The sequence below is a fragment of the Capra hircus genome, chromosome 28 (genome assembly GCF_001704415.2).
Source record: "Capra hircus breed San Clemente chromosome 28, ASM170441v1, whole genome shotgun sequence".
NCBI classification, from domain to species: Eukaryota; Metazoa; Chordata; class Mammalia; order Artiodactyla; family Bovidae; genus Capra; species Capra hircus.
The window spans coordinates 12749933-12767139 of NC_030835.1; the positions used below are offsets into that span (position 1 = coordinate 12749933).

General features: G+C 40.8%; 1 protein-coding gene across 30 annotated transcripts in view; it reads left to right on the top strand.

The window, feature by feature from the left end:
* Nucleotides 1–17207, top strand: part of KCNMA1 (potassium calcium-activated channel subfamily M alpha 1) — a 768728-nt gene that overhangs the window by 490483 nt on the left and 261038 nt on the right. For all 30 annotated transcript variants that reach the window (XM_018042414.1, XM_018042412.1, XM_018042422.1 and 27 more), the window contains exon 6: nt 16138–16213. In XM_018042414.1, coding sequence (XP_017897903.1) covers nt 16138–16213 — 76 coding nt within the window. The remainder of the gene's footprint in view (nt 1–16137; nt 16214–17207) is intronic.

Below are 17207 nucleotides of genomic sequence, written 5' to 3' on the forward strand. Positions count from 1 at the left end.
AAGTCCCTGGGAGATTTGTTCCAAAACGGCTTCCGGGTGAGGTCTGGGCCCAGCGCTGCTGAGAAGGAGGAACCACAGAGCTTCAGGCAGTCAGTGGTGTCTTGCTGCAGAGTTTGCACCTCTTGGGGTAAGAATCCCCTCAAAAGCATCCTGTGTTCTGAGAGGCTGCCCAGGAAAGAAGAGGCCTCTCTGTGGACAAGTGGACAGGTGACAGGCTTCTCCAGTTCCTCTGTGCTTAGCATACCCCCTGAGCACAGATGTGCTGGGCCAAGCAGAAACCTGGTCCGTCCTTCTTAGATGAATATAACTGGTCTCTAGAGCGACTAAATGTTTTTGAGCTATTAAAAAATATATTTTAGAAATGTTGGAGAAAGCTTGGCAAATGACAGAAACAGCTTCCTTTTTTATTTATTAAGTGATAATAATTTACAGTGAGTCAGCATTTTTTAAGAAAAGCATTTGAAGTTGTCGACAGTATTTTTTTTTTTTTCAGGGGTAGCAATGCTGTTTTGGTTTGCTTTCTTCTGCTTTCAAATCGGGCCATGGTAATGCTTTCTTGCCTGTCTTGGTTGGTATTTCAGTATTCTCACCCAGCAGAGATCATAAGAAATATTCTCTGGCAGATTTTCTTGTCTCAACTGCCTTCCAGTAGGGATTTGGTTTTATTCGAACATCTATAATGTATGGGGGTTTGAAATAAATGGCTTAACTTTGCATTTCTGGATCTAAAAATTCCAGTCGTAGGAAGAGATATCTTTTATTTCCAGAAAGGTTAGTGTTACAAGCAGCTTCTTTAAAATGAAGTATAGTCCCTTTGAAACCCAGCTTAAGATTCTGATGTGAATGGGCCCAGCTCGACTGTCTCTGCATTATATAACTATGTAGAGCAAAATTCCAATTAGCAAGCAAGGGATAGGTGAGTCCCAGTCAATCGTTTTCATTAGAACTGGCATAAAAGACCTCTGTGAGCTGTAACATCTGCATGAACTTCATTTGGAATCTAAGCATTCACGCCCCCATGTCTGTGACCCTAGATCTGCGGACCAAATTGTTCTGTTTCCTCTTTCTTCAGGTCAAGAAAGAACTACTTTGTGCTTTATAACACCCAGCATTGCCAGGGGCCAATGTTAAAGCTGCTAGAGAGATGAGTGCAAATGATGGGATTATTAAGCTGAGAGAAAATAGAGCATTTCCTGAGAAAGAGTCAAGGAAGTAAAACCACAGCTTTAACTTAGTATTTAGTCTCGTTACTTTACCCTTGAAAGGGGTTCTCACGAATTCATTCATTTTCAGCAGTGAGTGCTGACTGTGTGCCTGGCATCGCTGTTTGGGAAGATGCTGGACATGGTGGTGAACAGGGGGATGGGGTGCTCTTGCAGTGGAGCTGACATTCTCTAGAGGAAGACAGGCAAATAAACAAGCAAGTATGATCACTGTAGATTGTGATAAATACTGTAGAAAAGAACAGTGTAATGGGAGGTGGAGTCCAGGTTGGGTGGCTAGAAGAGGCCTCTCTGAGGCAGTGTCAGTTGAGCCAGCCTTGCAATGATCTAGGGGAAGAACATTCCAGAAAGGAATGGAAGGGAAAGCCCTGAGCTGAGTATAAACTGGGAGATATTCTGGAGCAGAGTTACGCTGCAGAAGGTGTGGGGATGGGGAGAGAAGAGATGACATGTGTACAGACTAGGTCATGGAGAGCTTTCAGAGCAGGGTGAGGAATTTGAACTTCATTTCCAGAGAGATGGAAGCCACCTGAGGGCTTTTAGCGGGGAGTGTTGTGATCTGATTGATGTCTGCAAAGAACATGTTGGCTGCTTCTAGGAAATGGATGGTGGGGGGTGGTGGGCTGAAGGAATAAAAGTGAAGACCAGCTTGGAAGCTGCTGGCCAAATTAGAGGTAACACTGGCTTGGACCACGATTCTGGCGTTGGAAAACGAAAAAAAAAAAAAAATGAGTTTTTAAACATATATATTTAAGAGGTGGATCAACAAGACTTATTTGTTTATTCATTTATTTTAAATGTTTCCTTTCTGGTTCCTGTATTCAAATAGAAGACTCTCAAAGTGCAGCTTCATCTCTGTGCTTTCAGGGTCTAAGACAGCGAGTGACTGGTGCAGAGAGGAACTCACTGCATGTGTATGCATGAAGGAATGAAGAAATGAATGAATAGGAGAGAATTCCAGTTTGAATATTAACTGATGTTTAGTATCTGTCAGAAAGGAAGCAGGACTGGGATAAGGTAGGGTACAGAACAGCCTGAGCAATTATCGAGGGAAAAGTTTTGAAAAGGTCAGACAAGCAAGCACTGTTTATAAAACACAAATTCGGACTGGAGAAACAAAATCCCAGGCGCATTTGAGAACAGGAAAGACAGTCCTCTTCCTCCAGCTAGGAAAAAAGAGGCTCTGATTCTCTCTGTGTTGGTGGGGAGAGAACTTGGTCCGGGCAGTGATGGAGCTGAGGGATGGAAGGTGGTACCCAAGGATGCGAGCAGGGTGCAGGGACCACCCTGGAGAAGTCTCCCTGGGCTTGGGTCTGTCCCTCCTTACCCCGATGATTCTTATCCTTAGTGTAAGCTCTCAAGCTTCAAGGCCAGATGACTTTGACCTTGTCAGACACCACAAAAATAATTGCTCTTTGGGATTTATGTGGGGGCGGAGGGATTGGAAATGACAGAGGTTTATTTGAACCTTTCAGCTTTTTGGATTTAAAGATTAAGAAGTTAAAGGGAATAGAAAACAGCAAATTGGAAAACCCTGGCCGACTTTCCACCCCAGGCTGGGGTATGCTTGCTTCTGTGTTTTCTCAGTCTTGTACTGCAGTGGGACCTTGCTTACAGAAATTGCTCGAGTCCTTTCTGCCCTGGGATGGTGGGGACCCTGCTTGGTGAATGATTCATCATTTACCTGCGTGTCCCTCAGTCTCTGTCAGTATAAAATTCTACATCCATCTGAGAAAGAAGTCCTAAATCCCTTAACTTTTCTGGCCAAGCAACACTAAAATTACATGGCACTGGATCTCAGGATCAGGTCCCAGGTGCCAAGTGTGACACTCTGAAGAACCAGCAGTAGCCAGCGGTCCTCCCTGCCTGGAGCCACTGGCTGTGGGTTCCTGAATTTTTGAGAAGGATATAGAGCTCATAATCAGAAGACCTGTCCTCAGTCTTGACTTGCCATTAACTTTATAACAACAGCAACAAAAAATTATGCATAAAATAGGAATTTTATATAATTATAGATAATTTAAAAAACTCGATCCTACCTTGGTGTCATAACTCTGTCATTATTTTATGCACTTTCTAGTTTTTATTTTTCATATACCTATAGTTTTCATAGTTTTATCAGAGAGTACATACGCTTTACATTTTTTAAATGTTTCCAATTTGCTATTTTTTTATTATGATAACAATGCATAACAAACTTTTCCATGTTAACCATCTTAATGCTCAGTTCAGTAGTGTTAAGCATATTTGCACTATTGTGAATATTTTCACCGATTCCAGAATATTCTCATCTTGCAAATTTGACACATTAAGCAGCTACTCTTTCCCCACACTCCTCAGCCCTTGGTGACCACCATTATACTTTCTGTATCTACTTTAACGTTGTATCATAAGCATATTCTGTGTTGCTACATTATTTTTTGACCATAATATCCCATTAAAAAGAGAGGGGCTATATTTAAGAAGATTTATTTTTAGATAGCAAGCTGCTTTCTGTTTTTCTTATTTAATGAATAATTTTGCAATGAACATCTTTGTTTCTGTAGCATCTTTCCATATTTTTTTTTATATTTTCTTAGGCTTCTTTCCTAGAAATGAAATTACTTTGATTTATAATGTGGAATTATTTTCTGAAAATGCTATTTCTGGTTTAGTCCGCAAGTTGTGTCTGACTCTGCAACCCCATGGACTGTAGCCCGCCAGGCGCCTCTGTCCATGGGATTTCCCAGGCAAGAATACTAGAGTGGGTTGCCATTTTCTTTTCCAGGGGATCTTCCCAACCCAGGGATTGAACCCGGGTTTCTGGCATTGCAGGCAATCTCCTGCATAGTAGGCTGATTCTTTATCAACTGTGCCACCAGGGAAGCCCCTGAAAGTGCTGTTTGATATTATATAAAAATGCTATATCAACTTACAATTCCCCCATCATATTATAAGACTGTCTCCTTGTAGAGGGATCTCTGCTGCTGCTGCTAAGTCGCTTCAGTCGTGTCCGACTCTGTGCGACCCCATAGACAGCAGCCCACCAGGCTCCCCCATCCCTGGGATTCTCCAGGCAAGAACACTGGAGTGGGTTGCCATTTCCTTCTCCAATGCATGAAAGTGAAAAGTGAAAGGGAAGTCGCTCAGTCGTGTCTGACCCTTAGCATGGACTGCAGCCTACCAGGCTCCTCCATCCATATTGCTAGTTAAGTAGAATAAACAAAAGTCACTACATTTTTAATTGGCATGTCTTTTATTTCAATCAAGTGTAATAATTTCTAATGTTGCTTATTAATTATATTTCCTGTTTCATGATAAGTCTGCTTATGACTTTTTGCCTATTTATGGACTACTGATGTGGTGCATCCTTTTGACATTACAAAGAATTTATCCTTATTATGTAATATTTGATTTTTCTAATAGATCGTCTTCTTCGTTTCTTTTATTGACATATAGAATTTTGATATTTTTATGGTGACATTTAAAATTTTTTTGATTCCTGTCACATCTGAGTCTAGAAATTGTTGCTTTCTGTAGAGGGCTAATAAGTATATAATTTTATTTTCTTTAGTTTTCCTATGGCTTTATTTACATTTAATTTTAATCTCAATGTGATTTCAATTGTGGGATGAGGTGACTGTTTAATCTCATTGTTAACCAGCTGTTTCATTATTGTTATATAATGCTTTTCTCTCCATGAGTTGTGATGACTTCTTTATCATGTATTAAATGCTTCTCTATATAATCTCTTCTGCCTCTCCTCTTGTGATTTTTCTTATCCTAGGGCTTTGTGGTAAATGTGGCCTATATGATTTCAGTACTTTGGAATTTGGTAAAATTTCTTTGTGACCTAATACATAGTCAGTTTCATGACTGTTCAAAGGTTGCTATTCTACATTGTATTCCTAATTTACTGGGTATAATATATGCATGTGTCCATCTATCCATCCACCCAGACAGAGATGTACAAATATATCCAAAGGAATTAAATGTTATTTGAACATTTTTTGTGTTTCTGTTTTGGCTAGTTTCTGAAAAGTGAACATTAGGGTCTCCCCACTGTGATGTGACATTGTCAGTTTTTTGTTTGATACATTCTTACCAGATTTTGTTGTATATGAACCTCAAAGATATAGTCTTAGTTGTGTAAAGTTTATTTCAGTGTTACATATTCCTGGCGAATTGTTCCTTCATGTCAGTACGAAGTATTACTGTTTATTTTCTACGTTTTCACAGTAGCTGCCAAATTATATGATATCATTATTGGTTTGTTTGCCCCCGCCAGTCTTTTTCTTTTTTTTTTTTTTAGTCAGCATTTGTCTGGTACATATTTTTCAGCCTTTCATTTCCAACTTTCCTTGTTTTCAGTGAGTTTCGCGTGGAATGTATTATTGCTTTTTTATATTATCTGAGTGTATGTTAATTAGCAGATTAATTTTAACTTACTCAATTTTGTAGTGGTTACTAATATAACTAGGTTGTATTTGCTGATGCAATAGTATTTTATTAATACTAATTAATATACTCTTTTCTTTTTTCACAATTGTTTTTCTTTAATTGGCTTGATAAAATTCTTTTGCTCTTTTTTCCCCACTGAGATTTAGAACTCTGAAGTTTTTGATACACATACTTAAATTTTTCTATTAATGTTTATAATTAATAGTACTTTCTCCTGAAGCAAGACTAGAACCTTAGTGCAACTTTCTTACCTTCTCTCCTGCATTCCTCCATCTTTCACATGGTGTCATCTTGAGATTTTACTTTTAGATCATTATTATTATTTATTAGTTTTTGTAATGTTCAATCAACACATAAACTAATTACTTTTACTTTTTTCCCATATTGCTTCCTGTATCTCACTTTTCTTTGGGATTTATTTTATTTTTCTTTCAGCTGGTTAAGTATATCTTTTTTTGTGCTTGCTAAGTCACCCCAGTCGTGTCTGACTCTTTGCGACCTCATGGACTGTAACCTGCCAGGCTCTTTTGTCCATGGAATTCTCCAGACAAGGATGCTGGAGTGGGTTGCCATTCCCTTCTCCAGGGGATCTTCCCAACCCAGGGATAGAACCTGACTCTCTTGCATTGCAGGAAGATTCTTTACAATCTGAGCCATGAGGGAAGTCCAAAAAAGAAAGCTTCAGGAGGAACATTCAGGGTCACTCAGCAGTTTCTCTTCCAGATTCTACTGCTTCTTCGGGAGCTCCTTCCTGTGCTAGCCCTCCTCACCTGTTGGTGGTTTAGACGCTAAGTTCTGTCAGACTCTTGCGGCACCATGGACTGTAGCCCACCAGACTCCTCTGTGCATGGGATTTCCCAAGCAAGAATATTGGAGTGGGTAGCCATATCCTTCTCCAAGGGATCAAACCCAGGTCTCCTGCATTGCAGGCAGATTCTTTACCGATCTTTTTTAGTTCAGAATAATTTCTCCTGAAAATTGTGACAGTATCTTTCCTTTGTTTTCTTACATCCAGTGCAGCCAGGAGAATTCTGACAATAATTTGATTTGCATTGCTTTGGGAGTATATATCTTTGAACTGGTTCTGAAATGTCTCTGTAATATGCCTCTGTTTGGGTCCTTTGAAATTTAGCTTGCTGGACACTTAACAGACCTTTCCAGTCTGAAGATGTAGGGCATCCTTTTGATCTGGGAAACTTTATTTTAATGTTTGAAAGTTTTCCTGCTTTCCTTTTTCTTTTTGGTTGCACGTCATGTCTTGTAGGATCTTAATTCCCTGACCAGGGATTGAACCCAGTTCCCCAGCTGTGGGAACACTGGGTCATAACCATTGGACTGCCAGGGAATTTTTCCTGCTTTCTGCTGCCCTTTATTTTCCCCTTCTGGAAGCTGAATCACATAAATGCTGAAAATTCTACACCTGTCTTCCTTGTCTCTGAACCTCCCTTTTGTACTTTTCATTCCTTCTCCCCTTTGTATGAAGAGGCCTCTGCTTGACAGTCTAGATTGTATGCAACTGTGTCCTTTCTCCTAATAGTTGGCATTTTAACATTTTAATGTTTAAAATTGAAGTTTATCTTGCTGAGTTAACATATTTTCTCACAACTCTCTATTTTTCAATCAAGCTTTTTCTAAAATTGTTGATCTGTTAATGTAGCATTAAGTAGAAATTTGCTAGACTGTGTACCTTTCTTCAAGGAAAGCTTGACTTTCCTCAAATATTTGGTGATTCTTAGTTTTGTGCTCTTTTTTTTGGATTTGGGATTTGTCTGTTAGCTTCTATTCAAGTGTGGTCTTTGCTTAATGTGCCTAGTCTGAAGAGTGATGGGGGATGTGGAAGTGTGTTTTGTTCCAGTAACTGGTCTTGCAGCTGTGGAGACAATTTCTTTCTTCTTAGAGTCACCAGCTTTCGTGCAATATTGCTTTGATGACTAAAAAGCTCACACTTACTGCTTTGTCCTGGCTGCTCCTATTTGGTACCCTGGTCTCTCAGTGAAGGTCTCAGCCTCCCTCTTCCCAATGTCAGTCACCTCATCTTATCTTTTGAACAGTTTCTTTCTCCTTCTCTATCAGACACAACTGAGCGACTGAACTGAACTGAATGACCCCAGCAATCTTTGTGAAATTCCTTATCAAATCTATTGACCAAAGACACTTCTGATATATTTTTTTAATTAGTATAGACATATATGTTTCTACCTATATATGTTATACAAATGTTAAGTTAGGTTTCTGAGCTCTGTCAAGGAAATTTCCAACAGAATATACACTTTTCATCTACTAGCAGTTTGTGATTTTCTCATACATGCTATAGTGTTTCTCCCTTTCATTTTGCCCGCATGGAATATTGCTATTTTTCCCCATTCAGTATTATGCTATTATTAGTATTATTTTAATGAGATTTTGAGAGGAGGCAGAGATAAATTATTCTGTCCAATTTGTTAAGTTTAACCACAATGCTCTAGGTTATTATTATAATTCAGGGATGAATTAGATATAATTGGTATTTTATGTAGAACTTTAGTATCACTAATCTTAGGGAGATTATTTTACTTTTGTGCTTTGAGAGGCAGTTTTGGGTACCAGGTTTATGATTATCTTATAACAAGTTTCAAAGTTTTGCATCTTTTTGTGTATTATGGAATAGTTTAGAATTTCAATAAAATGTACATGTTTTTAAAAATTTAATAAATTATATGGGAACAAAGTCTCTGAGGGGAAGCGATCTGTAAAAAATTTCAATTTATGTTTCAATTATTATCCTGTAATTTTCTTTTTTGTGTGTATGAACTTACAAAATTTACGTTTTTGAAAAGTCGTCCTTCTCGCTGCAGATTTCAAGTTTTATTAGTCCATAATTGTACATGATTTCCTTTTCTATCTGTTGCTTTATTGGTTTTTATTTTGTTTTATTATTGTTATTTTTTACCCCCGCAAAATGATTTGACAATTTTTATCACTTTTAATCTTTTTTAGTTCTTTGACTATTCAAGTATAAACACTAAAGTAGAAATCATCTTTTATTCTAGGGTTGTAAAGACTACTTTTTTCCTAAGATCTTGAGCTGAATGTATTATTTTATAAGTAGTCTCTTACTGTGCTGCTGATTTCTTCTAGTTTATAGTTAGTATGTTCTTTAAAAGTGAAGAGGCAGAGTGCTTCATGGATATATTACTGGTTTTAGAATATTCAAATGGTTACTAAGGGAAAAGGAAACTTGCCAACTATTTGGGGAAAAAATAAAATTTAGTCTAGTCCCTTTGGCACATTATTAACTAAAATAAATAAATATGTCAAGATGGATTTGCAAGTTAAAGGTCAAAAGAAAAGATACCCTAAATGGGTGGTTTGCACACTTGACTGCACATTAGAATCATCTCAGTTCAGTTCAGTTCAGTCGCTCAGTCGTGTCCGACTCTTTGCAACCCCATGAATCGCAGCACACCAGGCCTCCCTGTCCATCACCAACTGCCGGAGTTCACCCAAAGTCATGTGCATTGAGTCCGTGATGCCATCCAGCCATCTCATCCTCTGTCGTCCCCTTCTCCTCCTGTCCCCAATCCCTCCCAGCATCAGAGTCTTTCCCAATGAGTCAACTCTTCGCATGAGGTGACCAGAGTATTGGAGTTTCAGCTTTAGCAGCAGTCCTTCCAAAGAAAACCCAGGACTGATCTCCTTTAGAATGGACTGGTTGGATCTCCTTGCAGTCCAGGGGACTTTCAAGAGGGGGGAGTTATATGAATTGTCTACACCCAAGTTGTCACCGAGGCCGATTAAATCAGAATATCTGAGGGTGGGAGGCAGACACCAGTGTTGTTCCACAATTTCCAAGTGATTCTAATGGCAGCAAAGTCTGGGAAGCACGACGTGCAGTCTCATAACTGGTGTGGTATTGGACCAAAAGCATCGGTGACATCGTGGAGCTGGTTAGGATTGCAGAGCATCAGGCGCCACTTCAGACTCAAGGAATAGAGTGTGAATGTTAACAAACCCTAGATAATACATGTGCACATGGAATTTAAATAGCTGGTCTCTAAAGCTGGCATAGCAAGCTAGGCTCCATGGCTTATTTATTTGCATATAATTTTACTGGAATATAGTCACATGCATTCATTTACATGTCATTTACAGCAGAGTGGGTAGTTGTGATAGAACCTAAAATATTTACTATCCGTCCATTTATAGAAAAAGTTTGAAATCCTTCTCAACCATAATGGCTCATTTGGATCATCTCAGAGCTTTCAAATTCCCTCTGCCTGACTGTACCTCAGACCCATCAAGTCAAAATTGAGGAGAAGGAAATGAGACCCGGGTATCAATAATTCTTAAAGCTTTCCAGGGGATTTAGATATGCAGCCAAGGTTCAGAACCAGCACCCTGAAAGTACAGAGGGAAAATGTGCATGCATTTTAAAAAAATCTATTTTTATGATGGAAATGGAAATTTTTGAATATCAAAGAAACAATATTGGAAGTCTGATACATTTGACCATATAGCAAACTTTGGAATTCCGGGGGAAAAGACACCTTAAATAAATTTTAGACTTAGGGGAAAAAAAAACTTTGAGCAAAGTTAAAAGAATGGTGAACTGTGGGAGAAAATATACAACATATATTCTCATTATGACAGTTCAAATATAGTAATAAGATGAGTACACAGATAATCTGGCAGAGACTACTATAAACCACTTTGAAAAAGAAAGTAAAACAATTAATGGTTCTATGAGAACACAGTTAATTTCATTTGTTAACTTAGAAAAACAAAATGAAACAGCAATAAACTCTGTTTGGGGTTACATGTGTGCGTGCTCAAGTCACTCAGTCACGTCTAACTCTTTGTGACCCCATGGGCTGTAGCCCACCCAGACTCCTCCATTCATGGGATTTCCCCAGCAAGAATACTGGAATGGGTTGCCATGTCCTCCTCCAGGGGATCTTCCCAATCCAGGGATTAGACCCACATCTTCTCGTGTCTCCTGCATTGGCAGGTGGATTCTTTACCACTGTGCCACCTGGGAAGCCCCTCTGTTTGGGGTTGGCGCCTGTCAAATTGAGACTCCTACTTTCATTATTTTCCTCCCTTCTCTTTATTTCCTTCCTTTTGTCTTTTCTTTATCAACACACTGACTCTGGTGGGATTGTAGGCAAAGAGCGTTTCCCCTCTGATGGAAATGTGAATTGTTGGGAGAGTTTGGCAGGAGGATCACAAGCGCTCTAAGTGCGGACTTGAGTGCTGATATTTACAAGTGGAACCGGTTGGCCGACCACGCCTGTTTCAGGGCAGTGGTTACAAGCTTGGGCTATATGGCATTACACAAATGTGGAATGAAATCTGGCTGTGTTACTTACACAGTGTGTACCGGACACACTCTCTTGTCTGTTTATTCTTAGCTGTTTTCTCATGTTCTGTGAATTAAATAAGATACAGCTAAAGGGTTAGGCATGCAGAAGTAATTAAAACTAACATACGATCAATCATAATAGATTTACCTCATTGCCAACATCATCATTTCGCCAAATAATTGAAAGTAACAGGAATGCTATGTACTCTGTGTGTGTGTGAATCTTTATCAGCTTTCTATTTTCTCTTCTTTACTCTTCTTTGAAATTGTGAACAGTAATGTGCTGCTTCACAATTCCACAGCTTCATGTGATGAAATTACTGCTGGTTTAGGATTTCCAGTGTGCTCAGCAGGCTTCTGCAGAGTCCTTGGGCTTCTGGACCCTGCCTCCAGGGCAGGTTTCAGTGCTATCACTGGGAGAGAAGGCAGCTAGGACTGGGAGGGGGGCTAGGCTTCCGTGCGGCTGCATCAGAGGCCTCGTCACCCCCCTGCAGTCCTGCAGCTGGAGAGCCCTTCAGCATCGCTCCAGACCCAGGCGAGGTGGCAGACCTTTGTCCCCACATCCACCAGCCGTGGGGGCCACCCTGGTGATGGGTGTGACTGTGGGCAAGGTCACTCTTCAGGAGCCAGTGGTGAATAAAGATCCCTGGAAAAAGGATCTGGGCTGCGCCCCACAGCAGCCTCTACTGCCCATGCTTGCTATTCATTTAATACAGTCTCAGAGTTTACATAGGATTCTTGTGGTTAGTCATTAGTGTGATGAGCTTGCCATTTTTTCCTTTTAATATGTGGGGTACCTATGTCTAGGTAATGCCCCTTTCCTAACCAATACAGAGTACAGAAAAAGAAAAGCCCATTTTTACTACTCAAGTATATACTAGGGAGTATGTAGAGAAGTTTACTGTATTTGGATAGTTTAAAGGAACTGGCTCGTGAAACAATGTAGACTTTTGGAGGGCATAATTAACATTTCATTTTCTTCACAACTCTGTTATGGCTGTTTTCTGTCTCCTAAAAATATAATTTTATTTCAGAGAAATTTTAACTTATATAGACTAAATTATAAGAATATAATGTCATAAAGCAAAGGAGATGAATATTTGTCGCTTAGGCATTGCCCTTTCCACTGTTTCCTTTTCTTGGCCTCCTTATGGAATGTGAGGTTGCTGTCCGTTCTCTTTCAGGACCTCTCTGGGTTCAGCAGCATGACCGTGGGTCAAGGCTCTTTCCTGGTTGGGCTCCTTCTTACTTCCTAAATGCCAGCCCTGGCCTCTGTCAAGTGAACCTTCAGAGGTCATGGCTTTTCCCTCTAGTAGACAGTGTGTAATCTCAGGGTTCCACAAGTGGAGCAGCTAATCTTTAGCTCTCTGCTGTCTAATTCTTTCTCGGAAGTCTGATTCATCCAGTTCAATTCAAGCAAGTATCTGCTGAGTATCCACCTTATGCCAGGCACTATTCTAGGTATGTGGGATACAGCTGTGAACAAAATAAACATCATTCCCTCTCCTCCTAGAGGTGGCGCTATGGATAAGGAGACAGAAGGTGAATTATGTAAATAAGTAGTTGTGCTTCATGCTGGGGAGAAAAGTCAAACAGGCAAGTGGAATGAAGAGTTTTTTGGGGGTGGGTAGGGTTGTAGGGGGAATTGTGCTTTTAGACAGCATAGCCAGGGAAGGTCTCACTGAGAAAGTTAACGCTGATCAAACACTTGAACGAGGTGAGTGAGTGCACCATTTGGGCAACAACTTTCCAGGCAGAGGGAAGAGTGTGTGCAAAGGCCCTGAGGCAGGTTCACTGAGGAAGACATTCAGAGGAGAGGTTAAGTATTGATATTAACAGCATAAAAGGGAGGAGGGGGTCAGCAGGTCTGGAAAGAATTAAGACTGGCCTTGCTTTAGGTCCTTGAGGGACTTTGACTTCTACTCTCTGTGGAATGGGCACATTGGAGGATTTTGAGCAGAGGGGCGGCATGACCCATTTTAGCTGGTGACAGGCTCTCTGGCTGCTTGCTGAGGACTGACCACAAAGTGTCCAGCGGGGAAAGCAGTTAGGGAGCTGTTGTGATATGTGGCCTGGAAGATCAACACTCCAGACCATGCATTTCTCCAGAGTGTCTAGCGTAATCTGAGGAGAGCATGTAGACTGATTTTTTAAAAATATTTATTTATTTTATTTATTCATCTTGGCTGCCTCAGGGGTTAGTTGTGGCACATGGCCTTAGTTGCTCTGCAGCATGTGGGATCTTAGTTCCCAGACCAGGGATTGAACCTGCATCCCTTGCATTGCAAGGCAGACTCTTAACCACTGAACTACCAGGAAGTCCCAACACTGATTTGTTTCTTAACCTGGGTAGAATATTTTTTCTCATTTGCACTAGTGAAGCCTCGTGCTGTGATGGTGACCAGCACAAGGCGGTCAGGTAACCAAAGCCCACAGTTGTTTAGTATGTGAGAATGTTGGTTCTGCATCACCCTGAGCCCCTTTGACAGGGAGACCTTTGCCCTGCGTCTCCATCCTGGGCTCTCCTCTTCTCCTGAGAATCAGCTTGTTTTCCTCTTTCGTACATTATTAATCCTAGAGTGTCCTCCTGCTTGCTGTCCTTGGGAAAGTGCTCAAACCCAGGTCTCCAGTTTGCAGCCAGCGAGAGGACAGGGCCTAGTGACTGCTGCATTCTTTTTTTCCTTACCTGTATTTTCACACACTTATTTTTCTGAGTTGCTTTAAAATGTGACAAGCGACCAACAAATAACATAGGTGACAAAAGGCATTGCTTCACGATAAAGAAAGATATGCCGTCGAAAGTGTGGGTCGTTTTTTTTGTTTCCATAAATGAAAATTCACTCACACACAAATTTTTCAGGATGAAATTATCAGTGGCTAACACATTACTGAAACATCCTTATATCCTGACTGGTTTCAGTGCTAACTGCCAGTCCTTGCCCATGTCGAGCTTCTGAATGTGTTATTTTATCTCCCAGCGGTATATGACAGTGATGCTGGAGTCAGATCAGCCATCCAGGTTGGGCTGGGTGCTTAGAACCAGCGGGAACGTTTATTTTAAAAACTCACTTTTCAGCCTGCCCCTCTGCCCATTGTGATTTAATAAGACTTAAGAACATCTTTGCAAACATTTCATACAAACAGTACATTTTCTGAAAACTTGGATATTTGAAAGTATTTTTTGTTGCCTTTATTACTGTTGAACAGCTACTTGACAGGGTATAAAAATCTTGGGTCAGACTCTCTTTGTTTTAAAATTCTGAGTTTTGCTCAATTGTCATTTAACACTTACTGATATATAATGAAATCTTAGTTGCATTAATTGTAACCCTCTCCCCCACCCTCATCACTTTGATTTTTTAAATATTTTCATTTATTTTAATGCTTACAATTTGAAGGATACGAACAAGCGATTTCTTGGTGTCAGTCTTACAGAGCCGGTCATGCATTTTGCCTTGCACTCCTGTGATGTCCTGGCCATTATTTATGATCTGCGTGTTGTCTGCACTTCCCCTTGGAACACATTTCACTCGTAGGTTGGGTCTCTGTAATCTCCACTTCGTTTCTGTTCCCTTACGTTTCATCTTTTCCCCTCCCTTTTCTTGTGTTCTCTGCCTCGTGAGACGGCGCCTCCATTTTGCCCTCTGCGTCAGTTTTCAGCAGTGTGAAGTCCACCTTTCATCAGCTCAGTTAGGACTGTGTTTTGGGCTCTGGAGCCTTTTATTTCATCCACATCCCTTCTCATCTCTGCACTTTCTTGTTTAATAAAAGTAAGATGAATATCATTCAGAACAGAAGGCCAATGTTTTCTGAAAAATCCTCTGTCCATGAAGTTAAATCCTTTTAGATGAGAAATTTTCCTTTTGAGCCACATCCTTTCGTCCTTCTGTCTGTGTGCTTTATGTTAGTTTTCTCTTTCACCTTATGCTTGAATGAAGAATCGTCTATCTGGGCCCAGTGTGGAGCCATTTAGGAGAACACCTCCGATCTGTCTTCTTTCCTTGATTCACCCTGGGGTCATAAGAGAATCACACAGCCTCTTCTCTCTGCTCTGTACACCTTCCCCGTTTGCTGCCGCAGATAAGGCGCCAAATAAAGTCTCACCCACTGGCTCTGAGCTAACCATTCACAGTTCAGCCCACTCTGTGCACAGCTCCACGCATGACATATGGGGCAGCTTAATAAAATGCTCTCAGAAAATACGCACAAGAACTTATCCCCTTGAGAGCAGGTGTGATGTGGAAAGTGTCCCAGAGCTGCGATAATCAGTATTTTGTGAACAGTACTCTTGCCAGACTGCCAAGCTTCAAAGTCCTGTGCCACTCAGATTGCTTTTGACTCGCTAATTTGATCTCAACAGAAATACATTTTACTCATGGCTATTAAAACCCAACAATAATTTGTATTTCCTTGAATCTTCAGTTGGGTCTTCCTTCCCCTTTTCCCTCTCTCTCTTCGCATGTAGAAACACTGCTTCTTCTTCATTCAAGAGAGGTTGCTGATTTCTGAAGAAGAAACGTTTATCTTGACATTCAGTAAAATGGAATTATAGAAGTTTTGAATCCTGAAGTTATGGGGTGTGAGATCTTATTGATTTGAGGTTTGTTTTTTTTTTTTGATTGGGAGGAAAATATAGAACTTTGTGGGAAACAGATAACACCATGGGCTGTGCTCTTCATTTTATCAGGACTGAAGATAAAAATTGAAAAGAAATTCACCAAAGAGGTGAGGTTATCCGATTTGTTCCTAATCTGCTCTTAGCACAAGGGTTACGCTGAGCTATTCCCAGTATTTTTCAGAGACAGAATCCTCTCAAACAGCCATGTAACTTAGACATAGAGCTTTAAATCGGAGATGGACACGAGAGAGCTCAGTGAACTGGGTTCTCCTCACCAGAAAGCCCTCTGCTGTGGCTCCACCCAGGCCCCCTTTAATGGGAATGTCAGGTTACCAGCTGAGATTAAGCCAGTCAAGATCAGGATGAAGGACTACATCCAAGGTACTGGGTGATTCAGTCTTCTGCAGGAATTTCGTGTCCCCGCAACCTTGGCAGCTCGAAATCCAGCAGCAGAGTGTGGCCATTAAAACTACACATTGGAAATAACGCAGCTCTAATTTCATTTCTCTTTCCAGGTTTGAGATTTTTAAGAGCTCTCAGGCTGATCCAGTTTTCAGAAATTTTACAGTTTCTGAATATCCTGAAAACAAGGTGAGATGTTCTTTCTCCTATTTTTTTTTTTCCTCCTTCTGGTCCCCAGTGCTAAGCTGTAAATATAAGGTGTATTTGCTTTCATTACGATAAAATTAGTGTTCTTTTGTGCAGAGAGACAATGCTCCAATCCAGAAATCCAGGGAGAGCCTAGCGTTGGATCTTGTGTGGGGCAGGGAACTCTGTGGTGAAGAGAAGAGAAAGGGCCGTGTATGTGGGGAGTAGAGACAGTTTGGGGGCACCACGTGGGGTTGCTTGGGCACCAGCCACAGCATCGGGGAGAGAGGAGCACAGTGGGTGAGGGATAGGTCTACTCACTGATTGGGAAGTCCTTGCTCACAGGTTTTAAATCACCCCTTTATTACATCACTAAATAAGAAATTGAACCTGGCTATAAAAGCAGGGGAAGCAATGCTCTTTGAGAGGCGATCACAAACCTCATACGGCAAACAGAAAATCATTTCATTTCAAAGTACATTCTAGATGTTCACTTTATAGCCCGTGTAGCCCCTGGGGCTTGCTCTGTGAATTGCCTTCTGGGGAATACCTAAAAACCTCCTGCTGAAGGCACCATGACTACTTCTGTTAACTGTGTTATGATCTGGAAAACACTACTGGACCAGGAGAAAAAAATTCCCCAGAGACCCTTTTCCTGATGACCTGCAGGTTCTCAGAGCTGGCCTGAAACCAGGGCGGCCTTGATGAATAAACTAATAAAAGAGGTTGGACGTCTTTTAATGGAGAATAAGTACAGGTCATAAATTTCTCTCATAGGAAATTACACTTTGAGAAACTCACTGCTAATGTTCCATTTCCTCTTCGGTTGGCCTTAGCGTGTTTGATAAATGATGAAAAACAGGACACCTCCGAGTTTGTGATTTATAATTAATACACCTGCACTCGGGGCGGGGGGTGGGGGGCAAGGGGAACTTGGACTTAGCATTGTTTTCCCAGTAACTGAGGCTGGGACTCAACTTCCGGAATATGTCACCTC